The sequence below is a fragment of the Mastomys coucha genome, unplaced genomic scaffold (assembly GCF_008632895.1).
Source record: "Mastomys coucha isolate ucsf_1 unplaced genomic scaffold, UCSF_Mcou_1 pScaffold3, whole genome shotgun sequence".
NCBI lineage: Eukaryota > Metazoa > Chordata > Mammalia > Rodentia > Muridae > Mastomys > Mastomys coucha.
In genome coordinates this window covers 12,789,733-12,815,237 of record NW_022196909.1, presented here as the reverse complement: position 1 = coordinate 12,815,237, position 25,505 = coordinate 12,789,733, and the positions used below count along the sequence as shown (strand labels likewise).

The 25,505-nt window shown below is 39.5% G+C and overlaps 1 protein-coding gene and 1 long non-coding RNA gene across 5 annotated transcripts in view; one reads left to right on the top strand and one right to left on the bottom strand.

Moving 5' to 3' along the window:
- Window positions 1-25,505, bottom strand: part of Septin10 (septin 10) — a 96,929-nt gene that overhangs the window by 32,789 nt on the left and 38,635 nt on the right. For 2 of the 3 annotated variants that reach the window (XM_031347716.1, XM_031347714.1), the window contains 5 exons: window positions 23,145-23,306; window positions 20,841-20,937; window positions 19,168-19,336; window positions 13,039-13,171; window positions 7,910-8,097 (listed from right to left, as the gene is read on the bottom strand). In XM_031347716.1, coding sequence (XP_031203576.1) covers window positions 7,910-8,097; window positions 13,039-13,171; window positions 19,168-19,336; window positions 20,841-20,937; window positions 23,145-23,306 — 749 coding nt within the window. Of the gene's footprint in view, window positions 1-5,477; window positions 6,355-7,909; window positions 8,098-13,038; window positions 13,172-19,167; window positions 19,337-20,840; window positions 20,938-23,144; window positions 23,307-25,505 lie in introns of those variants that run through there. The other variant, XM_031347715.1, reaches the window with a different exon arrangement.
- On the top strand, window positions 7,710-24,877 carry LOC116074832. Of its 2 annotated transcripts, none has more exons than XR_004112303.1 (2): window positions 7,710-7,838; window positions 24,597-24,877. It is a non-coding gene; the product is annotated as an uncharacterized LOC116074832 (long non-coding RNA). The 2 variants fall into 2 exon arrangements; XR_004112302.1 differs by lacking the exon at window positions 24,597-24,877 and adding an exon at window positions 8,044-8,321.

Below are 25,505 nucleotides of genomic sequence, written 5' to 3'. Positions count from 1 at the left end.
GGATCTGGAGATCATCCTGAGTGAGGTAACCCAATCACAAAAGAACACACATGGTATGCACTCTCTGAGAAGTGGTAATTAGCCCAGATGTTCAGAATACAGGAAGAACAACCCACAAACCACAAGAAACTCAAGAAGGAAGACCAAAATGTGGACATTTCATTCCTTCTTAAAAGGGGAAACAAAATACCCACGGAAGGAGTTGCAGAGACTAACTATGGAGCAGAGACTGAAGGAAGGCCACTCCAGCCTGATATAGCTGTCTCCTGAGAGGCTCTGACAGTACCCAACTAATGCAGAAGTAGAGGCTCACAGCCATCCATTGAACTGAGTACAGGATCCTCAATGAAGGACCTAGAGAAAGGACCGAAGGAGCTGAAGGTTTTGCAGCCCCTTAGGAGGAACAATAATATGAACTAACTAGTACCCTCAGAGCTCCCAGGGACTAAACCACCAACGAAGGAGTACACATAGTGGTACTGATTGCTCTGGCAGCATGTGTATAGCAGAGGATGGCCTAGTCGGTCATCAATGGGAGGAGAGGCCCTTGGCCCTGTGAAGGTTCTGTGCCCCAGTGTAGGGGAATGCCAGGGCCAGTAAGCTGGAGAGGGTATGGTGGTGAGCAGGGGGAGGGGGAAGGGAACAGGGGTTTGTTCTTGTTGTTTTTTGGTTTTAGGTTTTTTTTGGCAGGGGAAACTGGGAAAGGAGAAATCATATGACATGTAAATAAAGAAAATATCTAATAAAAAAATAAAGAGTTCTGGAAGATACCAAGTTGTCTACTAAAAAACAAAAACAAAAACAAAAACAAAAAACCCAAAAACCCATAAGTTATAGGGCCACGAAGGATTGGGGTTGCTAAAGAACACGGAACAAGTGTCCTGACATTAAAGGTCTTTGAGAGTGGAAGGAAGAGAAAAAGAGCAGATTTGTACCATGATACAATTCACTTAGCTGGTTTTAAGGATACAGGGAGAGAACAAAAGTGAAGGAATGCAGGAGTTTCTGGAGGCTTGGGAAGGCAAAGCAAGGGGTTCTTCCCAAGCTCCCACAGAGACAACCCTGCTGACACTGCAAATGGATGGAACCTTAAAATACCACCCTGAACGAGGTAACCCAGTCCCAAAAGGACATGCATGGTATGTTCTCACTTATAAGTGGATGTTAGCCATAAAATACAGGTACCATGTTATACTCTACAGACCCAAAGAAGCTAAACAAGAAAGCAGGCCCAAGCAAGGAGCTTGAATCTCACTTTGAAAGGGGAATAAAATAGTTGTAAGAGGCAGATGGAGATAGGGAACTGAGAGAGAGGGAGATGGGGAGGGGAAGAGAGGGTTCAGGATCAGGTGTGGGGAAGGACAGAAGAGATGGCTAGATGGCCATGAAAATGAATGACAATCTACAACTGACTCGGGTGAAGGGGGGGGGGGCTTCTCCTGGATGAGGCAGACACCTAGGAAAAGGAGGTGCCCAAGAATCAGGTAATCAGGAGGTGATCTTAGCTCAAACTCACTACACTGGGGATATGGAACCTCACTGAAGAGGCTATCTCCTATATGGAGACTGGAACCCTAGTGGAGCAATAGAGACTCCAACCCTCCCACAAAACTTTCAACCCTAAATTTATCCTGTCTACAAGAAATGCAGGCCCAGAGGAGGGAGCAGAGACTGAGAGAATGGCCAACCAATGACTGGCCCAACTTGACACCCATCCCATGGGCAAGCACCAATCTCTAACACTATTAATGATACTCTGTCATGCTTGCAGACAGGAGCGTGTTGTCCTCTGAGACTCCACCCAGCAGCTGATTCAGATGTCCATAGCCAAACAGTGGATGGAGCTTGAGGACTCTTATGAAAGACAGGAGAAAGGATTATGGCCTCTAGGAAGATAGGAACTCCACAAGACCAACAGAGTCAAATAACCAGGACCCTTGGGGTTCCCAGAGTCTGAACCACCAACCAAAGAGCATACAGGGGCTGGACCTAGGCCTCCCTGCTCATATGTAACTGACGTACGGCTTGATCTTCATATGAGTCCTAAGCTTGCATGTGGATTATGTGCTACCAGCTGAGCTGCCTTGTCTGGCCTCAGTGGGAGAGGAAGGACCTAGCCTTGCAGAGACTTGAGGTGCCAGGGTAGGGGTGATACCCAGTGAGGCCCCCACCCTCCCAGAGAAGAAGGAGAAGAGTGAAGGGGGAAGGATTGTGGGAGGAGTTGACCAGGAAGTGGGCAGTGAGCAAAACATAAAGTGAATAAGTGAAAAAAAAATTTAATTAAAAAAAAAAAAGAAAGAAAGAAAGAAAGAAAGCAGACTGAGCTAGCCTATAAGCATGGCTTCTACTCCAGTGGCTGTCCTGACTTCTCTCAGGAACTTGTTCTCCAAGTTGCCTTTGGTCATGGTGTTTTATCACTAAAACAGAAATCCTAACTAACACATGTATGATGCATCTTATTTTTAATATATTACACACTTATTTTTAATATTTTACACACTTAGGGATAGGGTTTATTCCTTAATTAATTCAAAAGACATAGAAAGTCTTTTACTGAGCACACACATTCGAAACCAGTTCAAGCTGGCCTGGCCCATTTTCCTAGTTTTGGGACATATTTGGTCATTAAAGGGGAGTTACCTGAGGAGGAGCAGCTTACCACAGGGTTGAGAGCAGGGTCTGTGAACCTTGGTTTAAGATGGGGCCTCAGGCTAAGTGTGTGTGGAGCACGAGCCACCTGAGTCCCAGCGTGCTGAGCTTTCCCTAAGCGAAGCTCCCTGCTTTCTCAGGCAAGCGTCTGCCACTGAGCCACTGTGCCGCCGCCGCGCACGCCTGCCTGTTGTGTTTAGTTGAACATCCACAGGTTTTTTTCTTCGTTGTTCATTCTTCCCATGACTCCTAAATCTTTTAAAACAAGAACTTTACTTTTTCTATCTCAGTTCTTGATTTATTGTTTTTCCTTCAGTTTACTTTTTTCTTCTGGAAATGAACTGGTTTTGGCCCTTCCCCTGGTAAGCCAGGACTATAAATCTCACTCTAAAAATGGCTTTGGCTTTCCCTTAAGTTAAAAATTTACATTATCGTTCAGTTCAAAATAGTTTCTCATAGCTCCTCCTTCTCCACGCTCTGGGTAATTTGTGAGTGTGCTGACTTTTTATTAAAATATAACCAGAGAAGATAAATCTGGCCAAAGATACTGAGGCTCGCCGTACAGCTGAGCATATGCCTGGTTTGATCTTGTGACACAGCTTTTATCTCCTCTTCTATTCTGGGCTGGACTTGTAGCCAGTCATGCTACTCTAAGTCCTGAAAGTTGTACATGTCTCCCCAGGGAAAGTCAAAAAAATGAATGTTTGTTTTATTTGACTCTCCCCCAACTTGACTAATTTTAGACCTTTCGGTTCTCCTGTCTGTAAGAGGGATGGTAAAATCTTCCAATACAATCTATAGTTCAATGTGTATCTCCCAAATACGGAATAACACAAGAAAACCTAAAAGAAGAACAATAACAACAACAACAAAATACTACAGTACACCACAAAAGACCCTAAACAGTCAAAGCCATCTTGAACAGAAACAACAAAGCGATTCATCACAAGTATTTGTCTCCAAAACTTCAGAACAAAACAAGGACAAAACAAACAAACAAACAAACAAGAAATCAATGGAACAGAATAAAGAAGCCAGAAATTACTCAGGTCATTACAAATAACTGATTGTTTTTCTTCAAAAGCAGCAAGAATATCTTCAAAAAAAATAAAATAAAATAATGGTTCTAGGGGCAATCTGAAGGCACGGGGGTAAAGTGTTTGCCACCAAGCCTGACCAACATGGTGGAAGAACTGACCCACGAGCTGTCTCTCCCCTCCATATCCACTGTGGTGCATGCCCAACCACCTCTTATACAGATAAGTAATTTTCCCCCCAAATAGTGCTGGAAAAACTGGACATCCACATGAAGAAAAAACTAGGCCCCATCACCCACTATTAGGATTAGAATGGATTAAAACTTTACTTGGGAGTTCTACCTTTGTATTCTCGCTTGCTCAGCTAAATCCCCCTTGTCCTTATCTTGAGAAAACAGACACTTACAAAGTAGTTGCTTTAACTTTATCAGTTTTGCTTCTGCAAAAAATGCTACAGAGAACTCTGCCATGGCCCAAATAAAGCTGCTGCTAAGCCTATGAAACTGTAACAACTGAGGGCTGGGCTGACTAATCAGGGTGCTAGGAGGCATGGTCTGCGGTGGATGACACCTGACAACTCTGGGTACTGCTTGCTTTCTCCACCATTTGCTTTATGTAACAATAAGGGGTGGGGGAGGGACCTCAAAAAATGGGAAAAGACTTAACCTGAAACTAAGAAACCACTTGAAGAAGTTATATGGGAATCAATTCAGGGCAGGCAAAGACAGTTTAGATAAAACGGCAAAAGCGCAGGCAACAAAAGAGCAAATGAGATTGTGCCAAACACAAATGCTCAGCATAGCATAGGAAACAGATGTAAGAGAACTACTCAACAGAGACAGCGTTCTGTTCATTCAAAAATGGACTATTTGCCAGAGCCCTAAATAAATAAATAGACAAATAAGTATCCAATGATAAGATGAGTAAACAAAACAAATACACAGACCTCAAAAGCAAAATAATGACCAGTAGGCATCAAAATTGTCTCATAATCACAAAAGATCTCACTCTAGTTAAAACAGTGATCATTAAAAAAATGCTAGTAAGGTTGTTTACAACAACAATAGTAACTAATAAGGAATAACAAATATTAGTGAGGATGTACAGAAAGAAACTTGTATACACTACTGCTGAAAATACAAATGAGTATGATCATTATGGAAACAATTTCCTAAAAAAGAATAGAGACAGAACTGTATTATAATCTAGTAGTTCTACTGCTAGGAATACAGCCAGTAGAAATGAACTCAGTATATAGCAGGGACATTTGCAGTCCCTTGTTTAATGCAGCATTATTTACAGCACTCTAGCTATGGAATTTGCCTAGCAGACAATCAGGATGGACAGAAAGGACAAAGCAGTGCAGACACACACACAACGCAGTGCTAGTCAGTCCTAAGACAGAAATCTTATCATCTGCATCACCAAGGAGGGACAAGAGGGTGTATAAGTCAAACTCAGAAAGACAAATTCCACACATGGAAGCTAAAAACAAAAAACAAAAAACTGTCTCAGAAGAGTAAGAAAAGAATAATAATTAGTAGAGGCTGGGAAGGATATAGGGGAGGGTGGGGAAGCAAAGTGTAGTTGCAGGGATGAAAATTTTCTAATATTCTAATGTTCTCAATACCAAATGGCTAGATAGTTGATGACTATGCCAATTAACCCGGATTTGATCACCACACATTGTAGGAAAGTCATGAAATACTACATTCTACTGCATCAAAGGATAAATTATGTGACAATGAAAAACAAAAACTTAAGCAATTTAAACACATTTTAGGAAATACATAGATTGGTCAAGAGTATCAATTTTATTTAAAATACAGAATATCCAAATACAAAAGGATGAAAACATATAACCATTAGAAAAGATAAAACATTAAAGTGCTCTAGGACTATTAAGGCACTGAATGCAAGTATTTCCTGAAATACAAAGTATCAAGTTTTTAATATTTTTAAGGTTCAGATGTCCTAATAAAATTTTCAACTTTATTTTTTCAACTTTCTTAGTCCCTGAAAGGCAAAATTTTTTAAAAAATACATATGATATTATAAGAAAAATAATATCATAACCAAGCTTCAAATGTTTTAATTTCTAAGCATATTTTGCTATATCAGAGCAATACACAAGACACATTGAATCATAAAAGGTTACATAGTTTAAAGTTAGCTTTAACTCTGAAATACATTCCAAAGTACATGCCTCCAGTGTTTTCTGTTTAGTATATAGCAAAAAAAATAAAAAATAAAAAATAAAATAAAAAAAAATTAAAAAAATAGGTTCATGCTAGAATAAAATGGCAATCAGATATTTATAATATGAAGGAATTCTGTAGTGTCTCGACAGCGATAAACTTTGCTACTTAGAGTAACAGTCAGTAAAATAACATCCAGCAGCAGGAAAGTAGACCAAGATCTACAGCAAAATAGGAACTTACAGATTCCTAACGACAGTATGTATGTGTGAGAAATATGCACCTTAGCTGATGGATCAGCCTTATACATGAAAATATTTTTCTACAAATGTGAATAGCTTTACCCCTTTGCTAGATAATAAATGAGTTACTGATAAGGCAAAAAAGAGCAAAAACTCAATGTATACAAATAGCTTTTGACTGTGATGACCATCTGTGCTCTGGAACTCTTGTGTTACATAAAATGGGAGCTGGAAAGAAAAAAATCTTTTGAATGGAACAATAAAAAATAGGAAGCAAGAATTATCAAAAGCATTACTTTCACAAAGCTTTTATACAAAGAGCAAATAGACAGTACATACAGGATATTTAGCTATGAGACTCTGAAAAAGAAAAACAATTATCAAGCCACATTGTCTTGTGGATGAGTCCTGAGCTCTTAAAGATCTTTGTGCTTGGGCTGGGGGTGAGATGCTCAGCTGGTAAAGTGCGAATAAAGCCCTGGGCTAGATTCTTTAGCATAATAAATCTATAAACTCTAGCTACTCTAGAATACATGATTCCATGTCTCTTAAAAAAAAAACAAAAACAAAAACAAAACAAGGTGTGGGCTATAACTCAGCAGTAAGAATGCTGCCTGCCATACGGGAAGCTAGAGGCCCAATCCCAAGCATTATATTAGCATATAAGGGGAGAAAGAGAAAAGAACCTACAATTTGTCTGATTTTGCAAACAACAGCAAGGCTCCCAAGGAGTGTGGAATGACATCTTTAATGGGGAGATACATATGGGAAACTAGGGGATCTTATTTTGTTATACTAGACTACAATAAAGAAACAAAAGTAAAAAGCTCATCTTTTTAATTCAAAGCATGGTAAAACTAGAAATAAATTCTATTTATAATTTGTATCTTGAAATCCAAAACTTCAATCAAAATACATCTATTATACATTCATTCTTTCACCAACTAATTACACAAAATATAGGCGCTGAGTTCACTGAAGCAAGAGCTTGTTCTGTGAGGAACACAGTAGAGCTCAGCTCTCCTATGACAGAGGGCCTCCCACAAGAACAAGGCATGACAGGTTTCTTGACAGTAGAAGCAGTAAAATGGACATGGGATATTTTAAAATAAGAGGAATAAAACAAAGGACACAAAGTACTGAATGTATTATCAAAAAAGAAAGTAACTTTAAGACATAGCCCAAGCCTATAAGCTTGAGACTGTCTGCTACTCAGCCCTGACCCCTACTGTGGCCCTCTCTACCTTCCTCATTACATCTGTCATTGATTTCACCAGCCCTGACTTCAAAGCCCAGGAGATCCAACTGATACCTGATTCCCTTATTAAAATAATAAATTCTCACAAAATCAATGATTAGTAGAATTATTTTTAAATGAGCCTGAGAATTAAAGTTTCATCAATAAGGTACTTAATTCTGTGATTCTCCATCAGTATGCAGTTTCCGTGGAGACATAAATATAAAATAACTCATGGTACTAGTGAGCACTAACAGCAGGACTATGAAGTAACAGTAGCGACTCCACCCACCTTGCCCCACCTAACATTTAGGTGCTGTGAGGCATGCTTCCTTGGGTTTTGGTAAACACTGAAGCCCTAAGCCATGGCAGGTTTGCTACTCTAGCCGCTCAGAGGACAGTGGAGACCAAGGGGGAGTCCCTGCTCTGAAGCCGCTGCAGTGTTGGTAGCAGGAGGCAGACTGTGTGCAAGCAGGTAAAGAAGAGCAAACAGGGCAAGGCAAATGGTGAGGGGCAGGGACTGGGACAGGGCAGCAGGACTCTTACTTCTTTCGGTCTTTGTCCTTCCTAATGCTGCTACCTGACGCCAGAAACGACTGGTTCGGGAACAGCTCACAGGTAGCTTTCTTCTTAGCAAAAGCAACCGATTCTTCCTCCAACATTTTTCTCTTTTCTTCAAGTTTCATTCTCTCTTCCTGATGAATCCTTTTGAGGTGCTCAAATTTGGCCTGAAGCTGTGAACAAAGGAACAGTTCCCATAACTGGCACTGTGTGGCAGCACGCACCCAGGAGTCAATTCACCTCAGCAAGCCAGCACTCCCACCCCAGCAGACTCTCACCCCAGCAGACTCCTTATGCTACTGGCCACACTTCCTGGAAAAGCCCCGAACTGCCTTGGGAGCTTTCATTTTAAGAAAGTTCCTCTACGTGATTGAGCCAAATACATAAAAGTCATAGACTCAGGAACAAAACTTTTGACTATCTGTTAATATTTTTATGTTCTTGCCTTAATTTTTACCTATAAAGCATATTTAATAAAGATCCTCAAATTCACACTCAATAAGGGACACAAAAGTACAGATGAAAATTACCAAGAACATCAACAACAAAAAAAACAACCCTATTTTCCAAATAAGTATAATACGTAGAAAAAAGAAGAAAAAGAAAAGAAAGGTTTGAAAATCATACTGATAAACTACTGGATAGCAAGCACCAATAGTCAGTTTATCTCAGGCACCTTATGGTGGTTTCAATGAGAAGAGTCCTCATAAGCTCACACTTGGTCCCACTTGGCCTGACCCAGAATTCCCACAACAAGATGTAAAGATAGTTGGGAGGGGATCATGAGACAGGGCCCCAAAATTAAGGCAGGAAACAACGACAGGTGGTAATGGTTGACTCCAGCCTGGTCAACTCAAACAGGCATCAGGGACTTCATCCCTGGGGACCCAAAGCAGAGCTGGGTCAGGAAGAAGGAAGCCCTGAGGAGTCTCAGGGCTATCTCTCTATGAGGTAGGCTGCACAGAGTGTAGAAGGGCACCTGCGCAGGTCAAAGGAGGCCTTGTCCTGAATGCTGCCTGCCTCCCTGATTCAGTTTCCTTCCCCTTATTTATGGGAATCAGAAGTACCTTTTTCAGACACCCCATGGGATGCATCCAAAAAATTAGGGAAATTTGTCTTAGATAATCTGAAAAACTAGGGGACAGAGAAACCTGGCCTCTGAACTGCATCTTAAATTCTACCAGCATGCTACAGCTAGATCCACTCTGCAGATGAAAAGAAAACTAAAATGTTCCTTATGACCAGGCTCTCTTCTCTGAATGGGCAACCTCAACTTCTAAAAAGGCTATAAACTGGGTCCCATTTCTGAGGGTTTGTTCCTGTGCCCAGTCTCTTTTAACATTTGCATGCTTGACATCAATTCAAAATCCCATGAAGAATAAATATACATACAACCCAACCTCATTATAACACAGACCCATTAGACAGCTCTTCAAATGAGCAACCACTGCCTGCTACACTGTGTACTGGCATAGGTGTCAACCAGAGACAAAAACGGTTGCTGTTCTTACCCAGAAATAAAGAAAAGCTATCAGAGAGGAGACGCTTGGTTTTGAAGAGCTACCCTTTGACATTTTCAGACTTAAAACTGTCTAATGGCTTCTATGTTATAATGAGGCCAGGTTATATGTGTATTTATTTTCCGTGGGATTTTGAATTGAGCCTTTACAAGACCCCAGTGGCAGCAGGCACCCAGGATTTACAACAGACAAACCGAAAGTGTTGTGGACAGGTAACCTTAAATTACATTATTCCACAAATGTAATCTGGTAAATGTTTTCCTTTTGTTCTTTATCACATTAAAGGACATAAAAAGGAACCAATAAACAGGGATGTAAGTGATAAAGGTTTCTGAAAGATGACACCTGGAGATGGAATATGTATAATGATTAAAGCTTATGAAAATTCCTAAGGTAAAATCAAAACTGATATAAAAGTTCTACTTTAATCAAAGGGATGCTCTTAGGACATTGATTGACTCTTGGTAACATAAAAACTGGCTTAACGAAAAAATTACGTTTAATCAACCTAATTATATTCTCTGCTATGTTCGTTAAAAATCCGCTTTTGGCACCGGGCGGTTGTGGCACATGCCTTTAATTCCAGCACTTGGAAGACAGAGGAAGGTAGATTTCTGAGTTCGAGGCCAGCCTAGTCTATAGATCTACAGAGTGAGTTCCAGGACAGCCAGAGCTACACAGAGAAATCCTGTCTAGAAAAAAAAAAAATCTGCCTTTGTCTAAATTTTGTGTGCTTCACAGAAGTCATCTACTCTGTAAGAGGGATGAACCATCCTCTGAGGCCTAAACCAAGGAGGATGACAGGCTGAAAGTACAGTCCTTAAGGTCAACAAACAAGACTCAGGGGGCTAAGGGGCCCCTCTAAAAGATCCCTAATACACTGATAAGTCCCTGTCTCCTTGATCAAAGAGGACAAGAAAAACCTAGAGACTAGACTCTAACCAGTCTCGCCCTGCAAAGAGAGAACTGTTGGGAGCACGACCCTGAACCATTCTTACAGGCATAGGATTCAACTGGTAGAAGAAAAATTACAAAAGCCAAGAAGCTCGCCTTAAGTTCCCAAGAGTAGCCCTCAGAGTCTTGACTGACTTTAGTGGTAAAAAAAAAGGTTAAATTTTGGCCACTTACATGGTCATGAACACTAACAGGAAAATATAACCAGAAACAAGAAAACAGTTCTACCAGCACCAACCAGGATTCCTATGGACTGTCTCTTCTGCTGCAACCACCCTGTTCAACTTCTTGTTTGGGAATGCAAGAATCTGGAATTCCTCTGCATGTGTGTGCCCTCTGAATAAAAGTACCAGCCAGTATCAGTGTGGTATAGCTTGATAAATAACGCATTCGTGCATGTATAAAGTCAGGACCTGTGGTGGTTTGAGTGGAAACTGTCCCTTGCAAACATATTTGAGCATTGGTCACCAGTTAGTGGTGCTCTTCAGGGAGGGTGTGGAACCTTTAGGAAGTACAGCCTTGCTGGAGAAAGTAGGTGGCTGAGTGAGGATTCTGACCCTGTATAGCTTCACCCAACTCCAGTTCATTCTGCTTTGTGCTTGCATTAAGTAAGGATAAGATCTCTTAGCTCCCTGTTCTGGCCACCTGCTACCATGCCTCCCCTTCCATTATGAAGGTCCACTCTGAAACCATAACTCCAAATAAACTCGTCTTTATATAACTGCCTTGATTGTATTATTTTATCACAGCAACAAGAAGTAACCAAAACAACCTACACATTAACAAAGTAGATTGGGAACACATGGGCCATAGTATGAAACAAAAACAAAAAGAAACATAACTAAAAATGTTTCAAATACCCTAGAACAACAAAGAGTTCAACATACTCGCTGGGACCCTGAAAAAAAGAACTAGCACCAAGCTGATGATGGCCCTGCTGACTTGTCATCTGACCACAGAGTGGGGTGTCAAGGAACAAAAAGAGCCCTCCCACTTAACAGTTCTCACTGCTTGACCCAGCTCACCTGATTTACCGCCTGCATTATGTCTTAGGCAAACGTGTAAGACAGGTCAGGTGCCTATCACTAAGGGCCCTGCCACACTTAGGCTCTACTTCTGTGCTCTCCAATGTCTTATCTAACCCTGCAGTGACCACCTCCAGGAATCAATCCAACGTGGAACCTGTGCTATCTTTTTGTAGCACTTCTCTAGCCTACACATTTTCTCCCACCTAAAAACCTTACTGTATGCACTGTAACAAGTGATCTGAGAGTTCCTACTATTAATTGAGATTGGAATAAAAGATCCTATGACTGCCAATAGCCAGATATAAAGGGAAACTGGGGGTACTTGGCACTGTAATCAATGAAAGTTATGTCAGCTGACTTCTATTTAATAAATGCTGCCACTGGAAACATCAATATGCTTGTTTCTGATAGTTCGTTCACAACAGGCTGCAGATATGTCAATCAGTATAGTGTCTGCTGTGAACGCATGAAGACCTGAGTCATTGCCCAGAACCCCTGCTAAAAGGATAGATGTGGTAATCTATGTGATAATTCTAGCAGTCAGAGTGGAGACAGGGGTTCAGCAGTTAGCAAGCTCTGGCCAGTGAGTGATCCTATTCCAAAGCAAGCAAGCAAACGAACAAAAAACAAGGTGGACGGCATCTAAAGGTGATCTCTAAAATACTTTACATGTATGTGTACACATGTGCACAGGACACTGACACACATAGAAGAACAGGAACCAACTACAAACTGGAATCACTGCCTGAAAAATGAGGAGGAAAAAAATTTATAGGGAATTTACTAGTATTTTCTTATGCCAGGGTGACTCCCATGGTTCTCTAAGTACAATTATTAGGTCTGAATGCAAAAGCTTTCACAGTTGCCTATTATATGATTAAAAAAAAAAACACAACCCCAATTATTGGAAACAACTGCCATGTGTGACTGTCCTATGAGCCACCTTAAGGGGTTCAAATGCAGCCCCTTGCAAAGAGAATCCCAGCTGGGCTGGTTAATGGTTGACATCCCTGCATGGAGGCTCTGAGGAGGGCACCAGATTCTACCCTAGGTATCCAGCTGTTCCTACACCCTGGCAACTCTGCCCATGGAGAACAGCTGGAGGTCCAACTACACGGCTACTCCCTGCTGGGTGAGACTTTCCAGGTGTGGCCAGTTTAGGTAAAAGCGCCCCCAAATCTCTAAGTAATCCCTCACCTACACTCTGTAAGCAAGCCCAAAAAATCTACTAGCTCCCCAAAGTGAACTCTGGCAAACTATGCCTCAGTTTGTCATTGGAACCTTGAGAGAAGGGACAGACATTGCTTTGTCTCCACTACTGAAGGAATGTTAACAACAAACCCACTTAAGCCACAGCTGAACTGTTTCTGGTTACAGTATTAGAATACTTACTAACCTAGTAATTACAAAGTTTTGCTGTTTCTAATGGAAGAATGTTTGCTCCAAAGACTAAAAGGTTTAGTTGAATTTCATGTTATAATTTCTTTAAGGTCTGTATTTAAAGACTATGTACTATAGTTTTCAAAGGATGATTACCTTAAGATTAACCTTCCAATTTTATAGACTATCCAAACCAATAAGTACAAACAACATCAAATCAAACCACATTCACCTCTCTTTCAGCTTCTTTCAATATGGCTTCTTTCTCCTTTACTCGCTGCACAAACATCTGCTTCATCTGTTCTTCCTTCTTCTGACGTTCACCATAGAATTCGTGTCTTTTAGCTTCATAAGTCTCTTGAAGACTAAAAAAGTTATTTGTGTTATTCTCATGTTAAAAAGACACACTAGGCCTCATGTTAGGCCTTGTTTTATCATGTACCATCATTTCTGAGGACTCCAGACATGTCACTGCCTGCAGCATCAGATGAAAGGCTTTCGGTGCTGCAGCTAAGAAAGGCAGATTAAGACTGACAGAGTCCTTTATAGGCACTCTCATTTCATCCCAAACACGTTCCTTTTTCAGTCTTTGTTAAATGGCATCAATGCAGCTACAAGCTGAAGTAATGAAGTCACATGACTTATCCCCGAGGCAGGTTAGCTCTATTTGTGAAGCTGACATTACCTAAATCCAGTCCTCTTTCCATTGCCACAGGTATCATAACCAGTGTGTCCCTGACATCTTCGGCCTTCACCACTGCAAAATTTTCCTTACTGATCACTGGGCTTCTAGTTCATTGCTCACTGTGTTTTTCTGGTTACTAGACTTTCTGCTCAAACCACAAAGCTCCTTATCTTTCTCTGAGTTATGGCTGCACTACCTGTGGAATAAGATCACACCCTCTTTTAAACAGGCAGGAAAGTGCAACCTGCTCTACTTCTTTTCCAGATTAATTCCTCAACAAATGAATCAAGGCCCTTTTGGTTCCAAAACAAATATCTCATTATCCTTGGAACATTCCTGCCATTTTGAGTCTCTGCCCATTTGGTTTGGTTTTCCCTCTATCTCTAAAGACCAGTGCAAATGTATCTTCCTCTACAAAGGCTTTCCCTTCTCCTCATTGCACTCGTCCTTCCAAAATATCTCCAGAGAACTTATATCCTGTCTCCTCTCTTTTTTAATAGATTCAAATACCAAAAATAAGTATAGGATCCTTGGTCATCTTTGTTACCTGTCTATCCAGTAAAGCTATCTAGACACTAAGTCCTTCTTAATGCTGTCTTTAGAGACAGACACTTCTCATATGTGGAGACAATTCTAGCCAAGCAGAGACTGTCCTAGAATTCTATGAATAGCTCTCTTTGCCTACTTGTAAAATCCAGAGCTACAGCAATAAACCTTCCAATATATCAGAAATGCCAAGCATTTCCATTTCAGCTCACTGTGTGAATATCCCAAGATTCAACAGAGAATACAAATTCACTTTCCTCTCACGTCAGTAAGAAATTTCTATTGCGTTTACAAAGACATTAAACATACCTGGATTTTAAAATTCATATTTTTAATTAAGAATTTTATTGCTGGGCAGTGGTGGTGCACGCCTTTAATCCCAGCACTTGGGAGGCAAAGGCAGGCGGATTTCTGAGTTCAAGGCCAGCTTGGTCTACAGAGTGAGTTCCAGGACAGCCAAGGCTATTCAGAGAAACCCTGTCTCGAAAAACCAAAAAAAAAAAAAAATTTATTAATATTTGATAAGCTGGAGAAAAACAGTAGGAAATGTTTCCTGACCACTATCATGGCTGAGAGTTAAGTTATGCACAGCAGCTTTTCTAAGATCACATCCTAAACATCTGTAAGAACATTCTCATTAAGAACAAAACACATCACTGTGCATCACTAGTACCCTAAGTACTAGATGACTGCCTCAAATACCCACGAGGCAACTCCCATAGGATTAGGTCTTTTGGTTTTTTGTCTGTTTGTGTCTCATTTTAAAGAAGCTTCTAGAGGTATTAGCTATTTTGATAAACTTCAGAAACTTCACTCCATTTTGAAGGTAGAATTGATATATCTTTTATACCAAAACACGTAATAAATAGCGATTCAGCTTCTTATCAATTGACAGTTAAAATAATGCTTTATCTGTACATACACCCAGGAAGAAAATAAACAGAAGTGGTGAACAGAAACAGCCTACACTTCAGTGAGTGTATGCCACCTGCAGCAGATGCGCCCAACACTGCAGATTCTTCTTGTCTGCAGCAAACCTCAACAATAAACATTGACACTCTAATTTCCAGGTAGGGGATCGAGAGTTTAGCACATCTATTAACACAGCTGGATAGTTAGAAGCTGGGATGTGAACCAGATTAGACTTCTTTAAAGCCCACACTCAACCATGCTAGATCTGACTGCCTCAACTAGATTTCAGCACAAGGAAAGTGTGCTGCTCCTACACCTTTCCCATCATACTGACTTCCAAAGATATATATTTATGGGGCCAATTCTAATTTTAGAGCTTTGTTCTATCATTCTAAGGTAAATGAGAAACTCTTAATAGATCTGAAAAACATGGTATGTGCACTTAGTACTATGAACTATGACATGTACTAAATGAACATGAGAAGTTCCTGCTACGCTGCGCCCTCTCTGGGATCCAATTAGCTTGTTGTCATGGGTACGGAATACCATTATTTTACATTACTGTAGATCTGACTACCTTGAAGCAAAAGGGGAAAAGACCAATTCTTAGTTTTCAATGTTATCAAGTCTACAACCCTTTCCACAGATGTTCTTGACAGTTCAAATAAGCATGATGAACTTCTAACTCTATTAAATGCACACTCATTTCTTTAGAGTTCCAAAGATAAAATTTCAGTGTAACTATAGCAGACAGTTCAGCAATTCTACAATACTATATAAATCTTTCTTTCCAAACTATAGGCCCTAGCCAGATGTGGCACATAATCTGTATTCCAAGTGCCTAGAAGATAGGAGGAGGATTATGCATTTAAGACCAGCTTGAGCTAAACAGCAACTACAGGTCAGTCTGTACGACACGGGGTACAGTACTTTCCTAAGTTATTCACCACAAAACCAAGAGCTACACACCTAACACTTCAGTGTCAGGGATTGTATGAATTGTTCATGGAAATTAATTGTAAAAACATTCTGAAATCTTTAAACTTGGAGATTTAAATTTTTATGAAAGCAAAATTTATATAACTTAATATAAAAATTAAAGCCAGATGTGGTGGGACACCTTAAAAAAATCCCAGTACTCAGTGGGCAGAGGCAGGCTGGTCTTTGTGATTTCAAGGCTAGATGGACTACACAATGAGTTCCAGACCAGCCAGCCAGGCTACACAGTGAGACAGAGTCTCAAAAAAAAAAAAAAAGTATGTATATCTACAGATACATGCCACCTTTGTATAATGCTCTACGCTTGGATCTCATGACAAGAATATGATTACTGTGGGTGTTGTAAGATATGAACTATGCCGGGCAGTGGTGGTGCACGCCTTTAATCCCAGCACTTGGGAGGCAGAGGCAGGTGGATTTCTGAGTTCGAGGCCAGCCTGGTCTACAGAGTGAGTTCCAGGACAGCCAGGGCCACACAGAGAAACCCTGTCTCGAAAAACCAAAAAAAAAACAAAAGTACAACTCAGTATAAGCATTTTAAATAAGAGACGATAGAGAGACAGAACATCTGGCAATGAAGAAATAAAAAGCACCCTACTAGGTCCATGTGACACTTCTTCTAGTTGCTCAGTTGATTTAATTCAGGTTTTACATGCCAACCAAATTAAGAAGAATGAAATGGGAAAGAGTCCCCAGAAAATAGAAAATAACTTCATGAAACTATGAACAATGAGGCTTTCTATGTATTAAGCTACAATGAACCTTTTATATAAACCTTATCAAATCTCACAAAATAACAAAGTGCTACAAGAAATACTTTGCCTCAGCTTGGCCTAAGAAATCCAGAGTCTAGTTTTAAAAATGTCCCCTGTTGTTAAGTGGAGCAGCCTGGGAAAGACAGAAGCTGTCCTCACACTGGAGTCCCCTTCTTCCTCTGGGTCCTCTGCCGAGACCCTCCAGTGACGTCCCCTCCTCCTGGAAGGGCTTTGTTCTGGGTCTTCCTATTTATTATAGCTGAGAAGGTACTACTGTCCCAAGGGCATCTCTTCTAATTTTCCAATTTAGCAAGGACACCTCTTCCATCTATAGTGACTACCTTTCCTTTAATGCACTGAGCACAATTACAATTTATTCTGCAACAGAAGATTTAACTTGTGCATCTCTTGTTGACAAGCTTGTTAACTCCAAGACAGCTGGAATTACACAAACCCACCAGCACTTAGCCCAGAGCCTTACAAACAGCAGACACCTGGGTGGAAGGTGTATCGAGTTGGTGGTGGGCACACTCAGCACACGTGGGGTGTTGGCTTACTCAAACCCTAGCACGGCCACCACTCCAGCACACATGTGAGCACAGCAGCCGCTTTAAAAGTGCTTCCTGCTTTACCAAGTATTCTTCAATATTACTACTGATTTACCTCAGTGTAGGAGCTGCTTAAATTTAATGTTTTCAAATTTTCCTGATCATAATTCCCAACGCTCTTTGCCTATCTCATCTTACATCAGTGACCACCATTTGTACTGATTCTTAGGTGGCTAAGTACTTTTTGATTCATCTTTTCTTAGCATCCCATATCCAAAGCAATCTTTGAATAACTTCTCAAAGTTGTACATCCTAACTATGTTATCATTTTTGACTAAGCCTCCACCTTCCTATGGCTGGCCTCTTAGCTAGTCTCTCCAAGTCAACCTCTGGCTGCCCAACCGCATCCTTTCTTGTTCACCCAAGACAAAACATCCTCTTCATATTCCTGCCTTTGGGAAGGTTATGTCTGTCTGACCCATTTCCATACATACCCAGTAGCAAGCATGCTGAGCAGATGAATGGCAGATAAACAATAATTACTGAACATACATTTTAAAACGTAGCTTGCTAGGCTCAATCCCTGAGAATTCTGACCCTGCATGTCTTAGTCATCTACAGGTGGCTGACGATGGATCCACCAGGCAGCTCAGATCTCCCTTCTTGGAGATCCTTCATAGTTGTCCTGTTTGCTTTCACGTGGAATCTCTGCCTCCTCGGCATAGACAAGGATCGCTGTACTGTCCCTGAGACTTGGAAGAAATGAGAGGCAAGACCTTTGGGAAACACTAGGAAAGCCAACTTGAAATGGTTAATCTTCAGTAAAAATACCAGAAAATCATCAGCTTATCAGGACTATTGGTATATACTATTAATTTGGTGGAGGGGTGGGTTAAACACATAAAACTCTTAATTTTTTTTTTTTTACCTTAAACCACTAATGACACTTGTTAACAGCCAGGACAATTAACAAATGCCAAGAGTGGAGTTGCAATGGAATTCCCAGTCTCCTAAAAGTTCAAAATAGTGTTGACCCTCAAGACTAAACGCTTTACCCATCAGCGTTGTTCAGTGCCTCATCAAGTCAGATTGATTACGTACAAAAGGAATTAGGATTCTATGTATGTATGTGTTCATTTAAAAAAATTCAGGAATATCATTGCACCATATAAAGTTAGCAAAAAAATTCAGAGTAACATTAAGTGGTCTAGTTGTTTATCAAGTTATTAGGTCTGAATTCAACTATAAGAAAAAATTTGAACTGAGATTCATTACACGGAAAAGATATTACATGTTTGGCTAAGCTTCTGTTACTCCAAATATTCCTTCAGAAAAAGGGCAACTGATGAAGACCTGGGTAATTTGACTTGTGCCATAATAATTATACTTTTATCTGCTTCTAGGCACGCCTCCCCCACAAAAAAAAAAAAAAAAAAAAAAAAGATGCCAACAAAAACTGAAGTGTTTCCTTCAGCTATTCATATACTAAAACTGCACATTCTAATTGCTCCTTTCTCCCCTGCTCAAGACCTCATACATGCTGGCACTCTCAACATTGCATACTGACTGCCACGCCTCCCCACCCCACTTCTTTTTTACTTTTTGAGACAAGATGTTACTATATTGCCCAAGTTGGCCCTGAACAGATTGCATAGTTCAGGTAGACCTTGACCTTGCCAGCTTCATGGAACAGCTTCCCAAGCTGCTGTATAAAAGGACTGTTTTTTACTTTGTTCCTTCACAGTCAGGCATAATCTTCAGAAGCAAAGAGATATTAGTTGATTGGAGAAGTCAAATGAATAAATTTCACAGTTAGATTTCTACAGATACAGTCTCATCACTATGGAGCCTAAGAAAGAAAGAGTAATCCTTCCTAACTTCCTCTGCTCCTGCCTTCCTCCAAAAGACTCCCTTACCTGAGGGGCTTGTTCTCTGGGCCCATATCTGCGAAGCCCATCTCCTGCAGTTTGCAGCGCCTGTACAGCTCATAGTGCCTCATATGCGTCTGTTCCCGCAGATCCTCCATGTTTGTGCAAATAAGCATTTCCCGAAGCTTTACAAAGTCACAGTGATTTTCATTTTCCACTAGCCAGAGAAAATAAGAAAAGCACAATGCTAGCTTTAATTCCTGGCACATAATCAGTGCTTGTCAAATGAAAGGTAAAGAAAAGCACAGTGAAATGACAAACAGCAAGACGTCACTTCTGATCAATGGCTACTATTATTATATACACGTAACCAGGGAAGAAACGCTTACACTATACACTCTGAGTCAGACTGAGAAGTCTGCCTCAAATATGGATAAAGAGGAAATAGCAAAGAAATATTTTTCATTGCTACATGCTCGAATTATTTTACTCCTACTGTTAATTTACCAACTATAACCGTGGGCTGTTTTACATAGTACTTAAGTAAGCTTGTTTCACCCTCAAGTAGCAAATTCTGTTCAGATCTACATTGATCAAATCTTTTTCTATATCATTACATTTGTGAATCTGTATTAAATAGTATTCAAAATTAGTGAATACAATAGTATGGTCATTCTATGTTTATGATTACCAGAGGACTATAAATACAGTGACCAAGTATTTTAAATGAAATTTTAAAAATTTTTGTTTGTATGTATGTATGTATGTATGTATGCATGTATGTATATAGCTGAGTCAAGCTTCACTGTGTTGCACAGATTGACATCAAGCTTAAAATCTTCTGGTTTGGGGCTGGAGAGATGGCTCAGTGGTTAAGAGCTCTGACTGCTCTTCCAAAGGTCCTGAGTTCAAATCCCAGCAACCACATGGTGGCTCACAACCATCCGTAATGAGATCTGACGCCCTCTTCTGAAGTGTCTGAAGACAGCTACAATGTACTTACATGTAATAAGTAAAATAAATCTTAAAAAAAAAAAATCTTCTGGCTTTAGTTCCCCAAGGACTAGGACTAGAGGTATACCATACCCAGTTTATTTTACATTTTAACTAAAAGTTTTCTCAATATTTTACATTCATTTAAAAATATCAGCTGGGCATGGTGGTATATATGCATATAATACCAGTACTCAGAGGTAGAGTTCACAATTTCCAGGCCAGCTAGGCTATAAAAGCAAGACCACTGCATGTTTAACTGTTTATTCCCTGTTCAGGACCTCATACATGCTCTAAACACGCGTCACCACCCCACTCCACCTTTTATTTTTTAACTTTTTGAGACATTGTTACTATATCGTCCAAGTTGTCCCTGATGTTTGTCATGTTTAACCACTACTTTATAGATTCAAATTCGAATCAAAGACTAGGGATGGAGTTGCACAGAGCATGTTCTAGCATGCTCAAGCACACTAGCTGGACACCTTCTGATCTAAGTCCATGTCTATGCATCTCACCTCCTGAAGGTAATCAGTAGAGGAGACACACAGTATGACACAGGGAGATGGGAAAGCTCTGTTCACAGACTTTGGACAAAGCAGTATACAGCCAATTCCTCTGTTTACTAACTACAATCTAAATAATTGTCACCTCAAACAATTGGTCAAATTCAATTTTGAGATGGCCAGGAAATATATTTATTTTCTGTCATAATTTATCTTACTTACCTTGTACGATACCCCAAGGATACTGACGACCCTTCACCATCTTATTTCCAACTTTTATCTCATCCATACTTCCAACAACAGCAAATGGCAAATGGCCCTGGAAAGGAACCAAACATCAATCTCATCTTTTTATAGCACAATATACGTGACTATAATATCAGTGATGAAAAAAATAGAGAATGATTGGAGAGCAATTCTACTAAACTTGGGATATGTTCTAAGTACTCTGTAAGAGTCACTTTTGGACTACAAAGAAAAGAATCTACTGGGTATCTCTCACATACAAGACACGACATTATTTGGAATTAAAAGAAGAAAAGGAGAAGCAGAAGAAGAATTTTGATACATGTGACACTGTCATGAACATTTTCCTCTAAAAAAACAAAGATGTTTTAGAAACTATACACATTATATAGTATATAATACAGTATCTGCTTTTAGTATATGACATATAAAATGATGCACAATGTGTTAGTAAACGCTATAGGAATTGAGAGGAACATGAGATTACTGAGAACGGGGAGGCAGAGTCCAAGCTGCGCTAGGATCTGGGAGTTAGATCCAACAGAGTAGGAAGAGCTAGCCTAGGGAGACTCAGTAGCATGCAGCAGCTCAGCTGAGGACTGGGAGAGCATAAATCTGTCTAATGTTGATGCCTACAGCAGGTGAAGATTAATGCAAAAACATAATGTTTAATAGTTCACAATTGAATGAAGGCTTCTTAACTGTCTCTGATAAATTACTAATGAGCATGTGAATAAAATTAGATATAAAGGCAATTTAAAGGTAGGTAATCAAGATCACTTCACTTACACTATCAGGATTTAAGAGATTTAGTTTAGGGTTTCACATTTTAATGGCTGTGATAGCTAATCTTCACTGTCAACACAGCTACATTTAGAATAAGCATAGATTTAGAACCACCCGAGCGTCTCTCAGAAAGGTTAAACTGAGCAGAGAGGATCCATCCTGAGCATGGGCAGCATCATCCATGGGCTGGGAACCCATACACAAAGGATGGACCGCACTGAGCATCCACAGTCATCTGTTTCCTGACAGCAGACACACTGTGACCAGCTTAGCTGCTCTACATTCCTGCTGCCAGGATTCATACCATGCTGGGCTGTAGCCTCAAACCATGGCTAAAATAAATTTCAGTTGCTTTTATCAGAACTTTTGACGTAGGAACATATGTAGTACAGTGGCATGTGATAAATCAGAAAAGAAGGAAGAACAGCTATGGGATGCTGTTGCTAGGCACTAGGTACCATAAAGGTGCATCATTTAATCCTCACCTAAGTCAGCCCTTATGCAGACTACTAGCCAATTCTGCAGACAAGTTAAGAGTCTCCAGGAGGTAACTGTCATAAAAAGCATGAGCCTTAAACCCACAACCCTTCAAAATGCATCAAAGCATTTAAAAAATGTGAAACTGAGAAAAATGAAGAACTTAGTCATCTTAGATACACTAAATTACTCAAGTATTTCATCTGTACAGGTGACACTATAATGAGAGTGAACATCAGCTTCAAGAGTTCTTAAAAAGTCAAATTCTAAAGTATTCCAAGGGAGGCTGCACGGTCCTTTCATGTTTTACAACAGGACAACAGTACTGCCTTACTTCTCTAAGGCAGTATGACTCAGCTGAAATATGATTCAGCTGAAGGCAAACCCCAGCTTACAAATGACTGACTGAATTCAGGGAGAACAAGAGGAAGCAAAGCTAAGATAAAAGTACTCAGTATCTATTTGTCAACAACAACAAAAGTTTATTCTACTAGAATTTTTGACATTTCACCTTATTTGAAGTCTTTCTGGAAAACACAAGTGAAAATATATCTCACTGGTCTCTCTTTATTTGTGGGTAGTACATTCCAAAAATCCAGTAGATGCATAAAACTGTGCACAGCCCCATACATAGAATGCTTTACCCATTCAGCACACCTGCAAATGTTCATAAACTAGGTACCATAAGAGATCAATAACTAATCATTAAATGGGGCAAAAAAACACATGACTGTGCCTCTTTCAAAGTACTACTGTTCTAGAATCACCATTCTTTTGATGATGTCAGTTGGTACAAAGCTTGTGATGAGATTTTATCTTGCTATTCATATTGGCACAGGACTGAAAACTAGTAAGTTGTTTATTTCTGCAATCTCCCATTTTCTATGTTCACAATAATAACTAAAGGCTCGGGAGCAAAGCATGAGATAAGTAGAACTACTGTTGCAACAATGTTGCTCAGAACTCAACTCAGCCTTATTTTACAAACAAGCAGGATTATAGTCAAGGGGAGCTTACGTTCATTGCTCCATTGATCTTGGAGGTCGTGTCGTCATCTGTTGGAAACTGATATATCTGAACACCATTGATAACCAGTTCATTCATAAGCTTCATCTTAAACTTCTGTAATTCACTCTTAGAAATTGTATCTGCCTTGGCAATAAGTGGTATAATGTTCACCTATTAAGAAAGAAAATCCACAATATCATCATGGAAGATTCGTGGGTTTTTGTTTTTATCCTATAGTAATAGTTTTTCCACATTAAAGAAAATCTCTAACAATAAATTTCTCTGATCAGGAGTTGTCAAATTACGATCTAGGTTGCTGCCTGGTTTTTATAAATGAAGATAAACTGGAATACTTTTATTCTGATTTCGTGTTACAAGAAATGAAAGGAGTCACTAAAAGGAACATAGGTGGCTGACATACTTTACTACCTAACCCCCCAAAATTTGGTTCTCTATAACCAAAATAATTGTTAGTTGTTATTTAATACATGCATATACATAATTCTCATACACTCATTCTATGGATGCTAGTTACAATAATTTTTAAAGGATCTCTTGTAAAACTAAACTTTCATTTGCATTTAGGTTTAGAATCTCATTATCTTCTCTTGCCCTCAAATTTTTCAACTCCACACAAGGTATATAGAACATAATAAACTATAAGCAAAAATCACTTGCTTATTCACTAAGAACTTAGATTTGTCAAGAACACTAAGAGAACAGGTGACATTGCTCTTCTTGCCTCTTCTTTTGCCCTCTGTTCGCCTCTGTCAGGTCTAGTCCTCAGAGAAGCTGTCTACAGTACTGGAATTGGAACTGCCAGTACCAGCTAAAAAGGCTCGATGCCAAGGGATGGCTTCCTCAGCATGCCCCAGGACCATTACTGCTAGAGGGGAAGAAATGTGGGGTCAGGAACAATAACTGACAAATGTAGTCCTGCATAAGATTAATGTCCCCAACAGAAGGTCAATGTCTCTACAAACTGAGTTGTATTATCACGTTTTTCTATTCAGAACCCAAGTCCTCAGGCTAATGAACATGTGAAAAAAAGGAAGAAAAGAACACAGTGTGATTGTCCAAAAAAAAAAAAAAAAATCAAGTAAAAATAGAGCTGCGATTTCTATTCATTTTTTAAAAATTTTTCTCTCTTTTCTAATTCTGCACTGACTCAGTCTATGCTTCTGTATTTACCAGTCTTCTAGACACTTCTAAAGAGATAATGATTTTGTCAACTATCCATGAAGTAAATTGCAGAAAACAATTTTAAGTAGGTATCAAAGTACATTAAGAGTTTGGTTTCAAGAATCCAAGTACTTGACACCAAATATATTCAATATATACTAGGTACCATAAGTATATATATTCAAACATATTCAATAACTTATGTCAAAGTTTGCAAATTGTAATTGTTTCCAAACTGCATAAATACATTAAGTATCAATGTGTACATTGTTCTCACAGGAAAGAAAATGGATGCTGCCAAAGATGGTCATTTGTCACCATCCGAATGAGAGAACAGTAACTTGCCATGTCAAGCAGCCAAGTGTTTGGCTTTCAGGTACAAGAGAGGAGGCCTGGGAAACTAAGAGACCAAAGGTCACCTTCATCTCTCATGTAAATTAAATTCCCTGAAGCCTGCTAAAGACCTAGGGGACAGCAGCTGCCCTACTAAAACCACAATGACAACCTAAATAACTACAGAAATAACACTATGTATCCAAGTACAAAATCAAGTCATTGGAGCTTAAGTTTTCTTTTCAAACTTGCAAGAAATTATTTCATTTGTTACAAAAAGCTTTAAGCAGGATTGTGATGGAGACCCAATACAGAATTTGCCCCATCACTTGAACAAAATAGAAGAGGGTAGGCCCAATCTTCACATGAATGACTAGGGCTGACAAACTTTTACTACCACCAGAAAACATTTGGTTTCAAACTCTTTGATAGTATAATTGGCCACAGATGAGACAGCTAATAAGGGATACAACCAATATTTAAACTTTGCTCCCACTGATAACAAATTCTATGATCTTCATAATGCTGTATTGTATTTTTTCTATAGCACAAAATTTCAGTTTGATTTTCCTCCTTTAAAATGCACAAATTTGTACATGAACAGATTTCTTTGAGATTAGGACAGTAACTAGTCTTTTTCAACTTTTAAATAACTGCAATAATCTTCGGCAAGTTAATTTGTGAAACTGTTTTATAACCTCCAAAGTTTATAAATAGCTACTTGCTTCAAGAGTTGAGGAACAAATTTTCTTGGTATGGTCCAAACAAAAATGTATTTCATGAAGATGAAATATCATTAGTAGTGTGCTTTATCTTTAACAATTAAGTTATTCCTCTAATTTATGTTTAAAATAA